Source organism: Sminthopsis crassicaudata, chromosome 2 (assembly GCF_048593235.1).
Source record: "Sminthopsis crassicaudata isolate SCR6 chromosome 2, ASM4859323v1, whole genome shotgun sequence".
Taxonomy (NCBI): domain Eukaryota; kingdom Metazoa; phylum Chordata; class Mammalia; order Dasyuromorphia; family Dasyuridae; genus Sminthopsis; species Sminthopsis crassicaudata.
The window spans coordinates 509,201,946-509,214,488 of NC_133618.1; the positions used below are offsets into that span (position 1 = coordinate 509,201,946).

Below are 12,543 nucleotides of genomic sequence, written 5' to 3' on the forward strand. Positions count from 1 at the left end.
AACTCTTTTAGAATAAGAACTTTCACCTTTAGTTGTATCCCCAATACTTAGCAATAGTGCACGGCACAGAGTAGGCAATTAGTAAATATTTATTGACTATTAGAGCTGGATACTGAAAATATAAAAACAAAATAAAAGTAATTTCTTTCCTCAAGGAACTTAAAGGTGAAGGGATATGTATACAGATAAGTAAATTAAAATTCTATGTGAAATAATTCTGGGAATGCGGACTAGAAGTTCAAGGGATTATGAGTTTCAATTTATGAAAGTCAGACCAAGTCCTAATCTAGAATGTAAAGCTAAACTACAAAAATCTAATTTTTAAGTCAAGAAAGTCTTTCATGTGAGAAAAAATAATCAGGGAGGAAGCAATTAGAACCTGAGAAATAGAGAAAAATAATTTATAATTATACACTTATATTTACTTATGAGTGAACTTGAGTTATTCAACCCCCTTCTAAGTGTCCTTCTGTTCATTTTTAAATTAGAAGATCAGACTAGATTTTCTTTAGCTGTGATACTTGATAACCTTGATTAGAATGTGCTTACCCATCACTCAGATACAGGCATGAGTGCGATAAGTACAAAGAAACGGTTCAGCCAAATGCCACAAAAAGTTTAAACTAGCACATTTCAAGGAAGCTCTGCATATTCCTATCGCCATTGTTGAGCTCAATTTCAACCAAAGCTACATGCTTCTTCTTCTTTTTTTGTTTTTTTAAAGAATAAGTTCTCTCCATGAAAAGATCATTTCTGTGTCAATACTTTGGATCTAAATTTCTCAGCAACATATACCTTTATGTTGTCCTAGTTAGAAATATACCTAATCATAATAGAAATTCAACTAGTAAAACAAATTTATCATTCAAAGACAAAAAAATTTAACAGTAAGAAACAATTTTCAACTGAAAGGCATCAGAGGTTTTGTAGAGAGGGGTGTGTGTGTGTGTGTGTGTGTGTGTGTGTGTGTGTGTGTGTGTGTGTGTGTGTGTAAATAATATGAGATAAGAAAACCATGAACCAGGGCTGAAAAGCTATTCACATGTTTCTAAGTAGCTTGCGTCACATGGAAAGAGTTACTAACAGTATATGTCAGTTTTACTTATGTATTTTTTATTTGTTTATTTATTTATTTGTTTGTTTTAAGAAGGCCTTCCAACATATCAGATAGAGTACTAGGCCTGAAAGACAAGAAGGCCCAATTTAAATCCAGCCTCAGACACTTAATAGCTATATGATCTGAGCAAGTCACTTAACTTCATCTGTAAAGTGAGGGTACTAATAGCACCAACCTCCCAGGATTGTTTTAAGGATCAAATGAAATAGCACAGTGTATGCACTTAATTCTATGTCAAGTAATTCTGGATATTCAGGACAAGAAATTCAAGGAATCATGAATCTCAATTGATGAAAGTCAGACCAAATCTTATTCTGGAATGCATAGCACAAAATATATACTTAATTAAGGCTTATTTCCTTCCTCGTGCCATTTAAAAAATAATTTGTAAACTAAAACCATTTGACATATTATCATTTTGTGTTTTATCACTCTAAAAATTGTTCAAGTCCTCTAAAATTGAAGAAAGAGAAAATTTTAAAGTAACATTCTAAAAGATCCTCTGTATATGTTAACTTAGTAAAAAATTAGAGCAGATATGTGATGAGTATATCTTATACCCAAAGAATTGGGTCAGTCTGAGACAGCCGGATTATGTCTTGGAAGGTTTTTCCTCTCCTTATTGCATGTTTAAATCCTATCTGCTAAAAAGCATGATGCATTCATTCTCTAATCCTTCCCACCACAGGTAGGGTTTTATGGTTCTTGTCCATTTTAAAGATTAGAGTTACCCTAAATTTGTAGTAGTTTGTGGGAGAGAGAAAAGAGGAGATTACTCAGTGATACATGGCAGATGTTAGTAGAAGGTCCAGCTCTCAGCTTGAAAAAGAAAAAAACGAGCTATTTTGTGTTTATAGAAGGGAAAAAAAACATACCAAGAACATTTTTTTCTTGATTGGAGCAGTTTAAAATTTTAAATTATTAAATTAGAATATTAAAATTAAATGTTAAATTAGAAGCTTGTTATTAAATGTATTTTAAAATTTTCTTCTTGTAATACCTTTTAAAATATATGAATGTGAACATGACTAATATATAAATAAAAATTGCTAACTGTTTTAGGAAGGTGATGGTGTGGGAGGAAGGGAAACAATTTAGAATACAAAATTTTTAAAAATGTTAAAAATTGTCTTTACACTGTAATTAGAAAAAATATACATATATATATATATATATATATATATAGGAGTCAAAATATAATATATAGAAGTGACAAACTTTGTGACTCAACTCAATGTTACCATTTTCATCACTTATTGAAAAGAATTTTTCAAAAAGTGTACCACCTGCTCTTCATTTCTCTTCCCTAATTCCTTCAGCTCATTTTAAATTAAATAAGACAAGAATTATGAATATTAGTAACATCTTTAAACCAGGATCTTCACTCTCTGTTATGGAAACTGTCATCCATTTAGAAGTAGTAAAATTATTTTGTAAATTAAAAAAAAAATTCTTCTCTACCCTCCCTAAATAAACATTATATATATATATATGCATATATATAAAACCCTTAAAATGTTGTTTATTGGTGTAATTCATTTAACTTCAGATTCATGATTTGGATTAAGAAAAATTGTTTTGAAATTATTGTGTAGTATTTCTTTTAATACTTATGCTTAATCTGTTTTAATCTTATGGATCCTTTGTACATTTTTGTTCAATCTCTTGATATTAAGTGTTTGAATGGAAATTTCTTTGTTCAATATAATATTGATTCTCTTTTACTTTTTATGTTTTTGACTTTAGTATAATGTTAATTATTTCCTTTTGACTTTGGAGTTTGTTTTCTTAGAGCTTGACTGAATTTCTTTTGGCATTAGAGAGAGGGGGGAAAGATGGAGAAGGCATTTGTTAAGGTACCTCTTATATACCAAGTACTATGCTAAGTATTAGAATACAAAGAATACAAAGAAAACACCGCAATTCTTGGCCTCAAAGAACTTAAGTTTTATTAGAGGAAGATAATATATAAAGAGGAACTATAGCTGAAGTAGATGGTACCCAAAAAATGATGTGAACACCTAGTTTTGTACATAATTATGTAAAAGGTGACCTATTAGGACATATTCATGTTTTTTAGGTAGCTTTTGGAAAATATACTTTTTGTTTATATGATTTGAAGTTATTGGAATTTCTTCTGATTCAAAGATGTATATATAACCTTATAAATAGTTTCAGGCTTTACCAATTTGATAATCATTACCACAAAAGTATTCTCATCCAAGAAATTATGTGAGTAACTAACTTAAATAAAATCATCTTTTTATCACTCATGTAATATATAGCAACCAAAAGAAGAGTGACCATAAAACTAAAATAGTTTTTGAAAATTTTGTGTATTATTCCAAACCCATTCACATTATGTTTTCAAATAATTTTAAAGGGAAAACCATGGCAGAACTAACAGTCATTCATGTTTAGTTATGGTGGTCTCCAGAGAAACCTTACAAGCTTTAAGATGAATGAATACACACACACACACACACACACACACATATACACACACACATATATATATATATATATATATATATATATATATATATATAAAGTTAAATATTTGATGAATAGTGATAAATAACTGAATGCTAAAACATAAGCATTATGAACAAATGAAACAATAATTCTAATTTTGAAATGAAAAAGTATAATTTAAAATGACTAAGTCAAACATTGATACTTAAATACTATGGCAATTCTCTCTAATTTCCAAGCCATTGGCTGGTAAATCAGACTTTTAACGAAGTGTGTTAACCCTTTATGTTTAGTATGTGTAATAGTATTCTACTATCCTAAAAGCATGAAGAAGCCTTCAGAGGGCATCAGGCACTCAGAAAAAATATCTGTTTTCATGTTTCTATAAAAATGTTTGTATAATAGATGTTTAAAAGCACATATTTATTTACTGACATACAACTTTATCAATCCTATATCACATACAAACTATAAAATAAAATGGGCTGTTTGGCTTTGAAAGCTAGGCCATGTGTGTTGATTTTTACTGAAAATGATTGTCTTTTTCTGCATGACTACCCCTTTCGCATGACCCAACCAACATTTATTTAGGATGGCATATATATTGTGCAGGTAGTCAAGCCAGTGTTGTTTTTGCAGGTTTGGAAGATAATCCCCACGTGGTTTTGAAGATTATGAAAGAATACCTTGGGACATTTTTTGGATGTAGAGAATGTGCTCAGCATTTTGAAGAAATGGCTAAAGAATCCATGGACTCAGTGAAAACTCTGGATGAAGCAGTCCTCTGGCTATGGAAGACACACAATATAGTGAATAACAGGCTGGCAGGTATGACAGAAATGACAGTGTAAACTTGCTGACCTTTTATAGACTAGAACTAAGACTAGGGCTAGTTAACTAGGCCTACCTACCTGGTGTGTCCAGTGGGAATCACTTTCGAGGTGAGAAGCCGAACAAATGTCTTTCACTAACCCTGTAGCAGCCAGATTTGTAAGATAGTTTTTGAAAATTTTGTGTATTATTCCAAACCCATTCACATTATGTTTTCAAATAATTTTAAAGGGAAAACCATGGCAGAACTAACAGTCATTCATGTTTAGTTATGGTGGTCTCCAGAGAAACCTTACAAGCTTTAAGATGAATGAATACACACACACACACACACACACACACACACACACACACACACACACACACACACACACACACACACACACACTTGGTGACTTGGTGACTGGATAGAGTTTTGATTGTCTTTGGTTTGTAGTCTAGTACCACAGTTGTCACATATTGAAGAGCTTCATGTCTCATGCTTCACAGTACCTAATACTAAAGGACACATATTCTTCAATTAGCAAAAATCCACCTTTGCTCTCTCTCTTTCTAACCCTGCTCCTCATTTCCACCGTTGTGATTAAAGGAAAAACAAAATTTTTACCACGCACAAGAAATTTCTACGTTGACTACGTCCAAAAAAACATACATCTCATTTTGCTCTCTGCGTCTTTCACCTTTCTCTCTAGAGGTAGCCTATTTCATTTTTAGCCTGCTGAAATGAGTTCCTAATTCTGTCAAAGTTGTTTTCAAAAATATGTCCAGAATAATATCTTTGTATAAAATGTTCACCTGTTTCTAGCCTATTTCTATTCTATTCAATTCTATTTTATTCTTTAATCTCTATCAGTTCATATAAGTCTTCTCAGGTTTCTCTGAAACATCATTATTTATAGCACCATAATTATATATAGGTACCATAATTTGTTCATTCATTCCTCAGGGTATTGGTACCTCCTCAGATTCCCGTACTTTTTTACTTCAAAAAGAGCGATAAATATTTCTGCATATCCTTGATAGAACTGCAGGCTTCTCTTTGGTTAGGAATTTGTGCCCTAATTATTCTTCTACAGGCTTCATATTCAGTCCAAATCTGGTAGTGATACTCCTGCTTTGCTCCTGGGCAACTGCTGTTGCTTTCTTCTGAACTTATTCCTCTTTCTTCACATCACTTAGAGCTTATAATTGCTGGGGTGGAGGTATTAGTGGGAATGGGAGTGGAACTGTATGACAGGAGTGGATGGTATATAACAAAGCTACCATTTCACCCCTGTCTCCATCATAGTCTTTTTTTTATCAGCAATGCTTTCATTAAAGGTCCATCTTTTTCCCCTGTAGGATTATATTCATTTTTGCCAGATAAGTAATTCTTAATTCTATGCCTATATCCTTTGACTTCTGAAATATGGTATTCTAAGCTTTCCTGTCCTTTATAGTGGTGACTACAAAATCATGTGTGATCCTGAATATTTGAATTCTCAATATTTGATTTTTTTCTTTCTAACCACTTGTAGAATTTTGTCTTAGACCTGAAAGCTCTGCATTTTGGTTATGATGCTCCTGAGGATATTTTATTTTGGAATTTCTTTCAGGAGATGACTGATTGATTCCTTCTGTTTCTACTTTAATCTCTGATCCTAAGAGATCTGGAGGTTTCCTTTTAATATTTCTCAAAATAAGATGACTAGTTTTTGGTCATGATGTTCTAATAGTCTATTGATCCTTAAATTTTTTTCTCCTTCATCTATTTTCTAGTTAGTTATTTTTGTTATGAAATATATGTTTTCTTTATTATTTTAGCCTTTTGACTTTGTTTTATTATTTCTTGTTGTCTCTTGGGATCCTGGAATGAGTCTGAACTTGTTCTGATTCATAGCCTTCTCTTCTTTGCCATCTTGGCTCCCAATACCACATTATTTTACTGTTTCAGCTTCCAGGGAATAACAAGTTTGCATCAGCAAACTGAGAAACACAGTAGAAACAGAATGGAAAAAAAAATAGTGTGACTTAAGCTTCTCAGATCAATTGTATGGGGTAGAAGAAATAGGCCTAGACAGGGAGTCAGGAGGCTTTTTATCCTGTCTGTACCACTAATCACTATGCAAACTTAGATACTCACCTTTTGGCCTTTCTTTCTTTGTCTGCCAAATGAGGAGGTTGAATCCTAGATGACTCTTTAAATGTGGATGGATAAATTGAATGGATTCAAAGTAGAATTATTTAAATGGGTTTTTTTAGACTTTATTAGTCCTTCAGCATTGTCATTTAGTGAAAAACTTAGAAATCATAGTATCCATTTGTTAAAATATGAAGCTAATGAAAATAGATTTGTAATTTTAGTTTCATGAAAGGAAAAGTTGTTTTTTTTTTCCCCTGAGGCTGGGGTTAAGTGATTTGCCCAGGGTCACACTGCTAGGAAGTGTTAAGTATCTGAGACCAGATTTGAACTCCGGTCCTCCTGAATTCAAGGCTGGTGCTCTATCCACTTCACCACCTAGCTGCCCGGAAAGGAAAAGTTCTGTTCTGAAATCTTTACTCCCATCAAGCCTTCTCCTAAATATAGGGTCTCAAAGGGAGACCTGCGGAAAAGCATAACCCAAGGCAGTGCATCCTTACTAATAGAGACCTATTGACTGGGAGATTAGCCCTTCTCATCTAGGGTGGAGAGCACAATAAGGCAAGCTTTATTCATACTAAGACACAGAATGTTTTCAGTCCAGGCTTCTAGAAGAGAGGTTATTAGTTTCTGACCAAACCAGACACTGTTTTTAGAAATAGAAGCATGATTCTCTGTTTGGTGTCATATCTGAATGCCTCCGAGACAGTAGTGCTAACTTTAGGCAGAAACAACTTTGGAGTATATTCATCAGAGATACATCACTGACTTTGTCTAAAACTAAATAAGATTCCCTAGTAGACATGCTGTCTTTTCCACTAGTCAAATATATTTCTGAGCAAATATGAAATTGACTCAAAGTATGAATAATTTTCATTAAGATCATATTAAAGTCTTCTTTCATACATAGAGCCCACTAAAACAGTAATTTTCAGAAAATATCACTAATTGAACAGGATGCATATTCTTAAAGTTAACATTTAAACTACTTCTAAATCAATACTTGATTAAAATTAGGCTTAAAATAATTCCACTGTCAAATAAATCTTCATAGAAGATGGATGGAAAACATCACTAAAATACTGGCTTTTATTTAATCCATTGTATTACAAAAACATAAGTAAAGCACTAAAGAAAATTGGTTTCTGTTTGCACTTAATACCTGGATCAAGATATGTAGCATTAGTTACAATTTACATATGTAATACTGTTTTATTCACTATCAGTGACAGTTTGAAAAAAGCTCTCCCTGTAGTTAACAGTTATTCATGACTCTGTTTTTCTAATACTTGGGGATTGTCTTCATTGATTTCAAGGAATACTTAAAAGTTCTCAAATTAAAAATAAATTTAATTCATTTTCTAAAAAGTAAATCTGTTCATCAGCATTGTGATGATATGTTAGCATGTCTGTGAAATTAAATAGAAATAAATTATAATAGGAAGTAGCAGAGAATCGCTGATATAATAACAGTATCTAATGAAAACATACTTTGTCATTTAGCTGCAATAAAGAATCTATGTTATAATATTATTTTTTATATGCACCTTTTATGTGCAAAGCATTGTACAAGATCTTTGTAGACTGGTATCTAGTACGTTTTTAAAGTACTACTTGATTTATTTCTAATAAAAGAGAAGGATAGACTTGATTTAATGTCTTCTTTCTATTTTTTTGTTCCCCTTTCCCTTCCTTCTTTGTAGGCCAGACAAGTGAAGACCCCAAATTTCCAAAGGTACAGTGGCCAGCACAAGATCTCTGCCCAGACTGCCATGAGGAAATTAAAGGCCTGGACAGCTGGAATGAAGTACAAGTGTTAACTTTCTTGAAACACCATTATGGCATCAAAAATATCTTATTTAAGTATGCTGAAGATCAGGATGAGTCTAACGAATTAGAGGCCAAACGAGAGTCAAAAGGAGATATTATTCCAAAGAAACCAAATGGACAACAAGAAGTGAATCTGGATCTTCCAAATATTTTGGATCCCAAATCTCATATTTTAGATAAATTAAATAATAGACCTGACAGAGATAAAGTTGAACATCCATATGAATCTAAGGTTCATATAGAGACCAAACAATCTGGATCTTTCTTAGGGACTGGCTTTTCAAACATTGACATGAGCCTGTGTGTTCTACTATATGTTGCATCATCTGTCTTTTTAATGATAATGTATTTTTTCTCTCGAATGAGGTCCAAGTGGTGGAAAGTAAAGTATTATCGCTCACCAGTATAAAACATTTTTTTTTAAAAATTATTATTGTTGATAAATCAGAGACAAAGTTTCTTTGTAAGTGGCAAATTGTCAGCATCAGATGCAGCTTTACTATTTATGATCAGGGATTTTATGTCATAGTAGAATTGAGTTTCAAACTACATTTTCCTCAATCTCTATTCAATCACTCATTATATGAATGTCCTGTTTTGCAAAGAAACATTTCCATGGCAATACTTATATATTTCATAACATTCAATATTCACATTTTTTATGGATCCATAGCATAAAGAACTATTCTTTATTTACTCTTCCATATTTCAGAAAAAAATTAAATGCTATCCCACATATTAAAAATATTTACCATTAAGGTTTTTACAGCCTTAATTTTCTAAACAAAATGTCTCTTTGCTGCTTATTTACCAAGACTTTGTTTTTATATTTGGAAAAGCACATATTGATATTTTTAAAGATAACAGTTTTGGTCCATTTTATGGTATAGGCTGCATCTTGTAAGGAGAAGGCTTTCAGGGTAAATGCTCAACTCTCTGGATACTGAAAATCGTGTCTAAGATGACATTTCTTTGAAGTTTGGGGTAATATGATTATACTTTGTGATTTTTACTTCCAGGGTTGTTCCCACATAAAATAAGAGGGAACTCTCACTAGAGATAGAAAATAAAACCTAAAAAACAAACAAGATCATGTTTGAATTACAGTGGTAATACCTCAGAGCCAATGATTCCTGAGGAAGTAGAAGAAAAATCTTCAGTGATTTCTATACTTTAAAGGTTGCAGATAGCAATTCTATCTGGAAGTCATCTGAGTTGGTGGAGATTTTTTTTAATTTAATAAATTTCAGATAAATGCACTCCTAACAGATTTGTTTTGTGAAGAAACAAAGCCATTTCTTCATTCTTTGAGGTTAAATTATTTGGGTTCAGAAGAAATAGATCTTTATAAGGCATGACTCTGGGTGGGTTTTTTTTTTTTGTTTTTTTTTCCAACCTATTCATAAGAAATATGTGAGCAAGTGAATGCTTTTAAGGTCTCTCCATCCTGTGATTGTCCTCTTTGTATGAGTGGATTCAAGTCTTGCCTGGATTCTGCTCATGTTCAGTAATAATGTTAATGGAATAAAGAGTTATTATTACAGTGTCACTATGATTTGGACCATTGCGGTGTTTCTGTTATAGAGTCAGAGTAGAGCCAGGCAACTTGACAGAAGTGTACTTTAAAATAGAAGTTAGAAAACCATATCTATGCCAGGAAGATGGAAAACAGGCAAAGTGCCATATCCATTTTTTAATAAATAAAAAAATCTACCTAAGCTTATTCCAGCATTAAATTATTAAATTAGTTTTTTTTTAACATGTTTTTCTTATGCCTAATATCTTATTGAACATCTTATTGATGAAATGACCTTTTTCTTATTTTGGGTGAAAATTTCTTGCTTTATCATTGTGTATATAAAGTACTAGAATATTGCAACATATAGTATATGGACTTCTAAGGAAGGCCTACTATAGTAGGGAAGAGTGAGAATTCATTTGAATATTATTGATCTTGGCCAAGAGGCCAAGAAGCAATCATTTTAATATTATTCTTTACTTTGAGAACATAGTGAAAGTGGAGTTGGTAGTTAGGTCTGGAAAAGTGAAATACGTTCATTGGATCTTACTGACTGCCAGTCTTTGCTGCACTTTAAATAGACAAGGAGAGAGCAGATCATTTTTACAGGACAACCTTAATTGGGAATTCAAGAAGAAACCCAATTCTGAAGCACAAAAAGACAACCACTCTGTTCTGAATGCTAGAATTAAAACTATACCAAGGGTTGGACTTAAGACTTTTAAATGGCTTAGCCACTTAGAGTCTGTGGACTACTATCTTAGGCTGAGGTCAACAGAGTAAATGCACTTGAGTTTCACCTCAAAGGAAAGAAGCAGCCTTATATATGTTTAAGGAATATGCTAGATTGGTAACTTCCAACAGATGGATAAGAAGTAAAAATTGAGTCTAGATAAAAAAGTGGAAGACCATCTCTAAGTCATTAAAAACATGACTGCATTAAATATTGTATTATTTTTTAAATGTTATCTTTTCTCAATGTGGTAACTGATTTTTCCATTTTCTCAACTGGTTTAATGGAAGGAAAGTTTGCCAGTAGCAAAGGAGGGTCAGTTAGACCAATGGAGATTTCTTAGAGTTTAGGATGGAACTAGTGATAGCAGAAAAGAGGAAAAAAAAAGAAGAAAACTATTAGGGCAGAGACTTTGGGATTGTGAGATTAAAGACTAGTAACTCTCTGGCCTCATAGGGACATTTTTTTCCCCTCAGCATTTATTCTTCTCTGGTGTCAGAGGATAAAACTTTCAAAAGAATAAAACTCAGAAAAATAATGGAGAGAGAGACTAGAAGATCTCAAAAGTCCCCTTTAGGTCTGAGATTCTTTAAACTATGGCATATGGCAATTGTTCAAGTCCTTGTATATTTAAAAGTTTAAAGTTTTTATCCTTTTTGAAATAAAACTCAAACTATAACATGAACTCCATTTTATTTATTTTTTTTATTTTTTTATTTATGATTTTTTTTCACAGTATATATGCATGAGTAATTTTTTAAAATATTATCCCTTGTATTCATTTTTCCAAATTATCCCCTCCCTCCCTCTACTCCCTCCCCTTGATGACAGGCAATCCCATACATTTTACATATGCATGAACTCCATTGTAATAAATATCTGATTTCCTAATAGCCCATCTTTACCAAAATTATGCCTATTTTTTTTTTTTTTTACCTTTTGCTATTTTATTTTAAACAGGAGGGATATAGTCTTAGGATTTTAAAATCGGATCAGAATAGCATTTTTGATTTGTCACATAAGATTTGTCTGGAGACGTATATGGATTTTTAGAATGATTTTGGAAAGCACTGCTTTTTTCTTTTATTTAAAAAATGTTATATGATTGGCTAATAGAGAGGCTTTTGATATTTACAAGACATTTTGATGTTGATTTCACTGTTAAAACTTCAGGGCAGTAGACAATTTTAGGAAAGAAAAGGGAAAAAAGCAAGAAACCTCAACAAGATGTTTATTTCTTTGCCCAATATATATCAACTTTTGTTTTATTTTTTTTAACTAGATAAAAAGACAGGAAAAAAAAAAAAAAAGAACCTAAAGAACTTTATTTCTCTTATTAGATGGTATAATGAATTTCATCCATTCTACTGTCAATGGAAGAGGGGCTTTGGATGATCTTGATTAATTTATGTTGCATATTAGATTTGGTCTTCCAATCTTTTTGTCTCCCAGTTCCATAAAAGGAAGTCCACATTGTTGGAATATTAAAGGTCAAATATTAAATTTGGAAAGAAGAAATTGATGCATATAAAATGTAGAAAGTCAAATATTCTTAATCCAGAAATGTGTTCTGATTCATGTTTGAATTGTCTTTCCTTTTTTTTTTCCTGAGGCTGGGGTTAAGTGACTTGCCCAGGGTCACACAGCTAGGAAGTGTTAAGTATCTGAGACCAGATTTGAACTCGGGTCCTCCTGAATTCAGGGCTAGTGCTCTATCCACTGCACCACCTAGCTGCCCCTGAATTATCTTTCCTTAAAGTAGCTTCCTTTTAAATGATATTAGTTAGATGTGACATATCACCTAATGATAGGGTTTTTAAAATTTTTTATTTTGCTAAAAACCCTTAGAATTCAAAGTGAGCGTCTAAATTTCATAGCATTGTATTGTAAAGTTACAGTGGTTTGGGGGATAAATTTAT

At 32.2% G+C, this 12,543-nt stretch overlaps 1 protein-coding gene across 2 annotated transcripts in view; it reads left to right on the top strand.

Annotated features, from left to right (window-relative positions):
* The window catches only part of QSOX2 (quiescin sulfhydryl oxidase 2), a 68,625-nt gene extending 57,316 nt beyond the window's left edge, over positions 1-11,309 (top strand). For both annotated transcript variants that reach the window (XM_074294106.1, XM_074294107.1), the window contains exons 11-12: positions 4,232-4,420; positions 8,246-11,309. In XM_074294106.1, coding sequence (XP_074150207.1) covers positions 4,232-4,420; positions 8,246-8,781 — 725 coding nt within the window. In that variant the 3' untranslated portion in view covers positions 8,782-11,309. The remainder of the gene's footprint in view (positions 1-4,231; positions 4,421-8,245) is intronic.
* Positions 11,310-12,543: the final 1,234 nt, after the last annotated feature.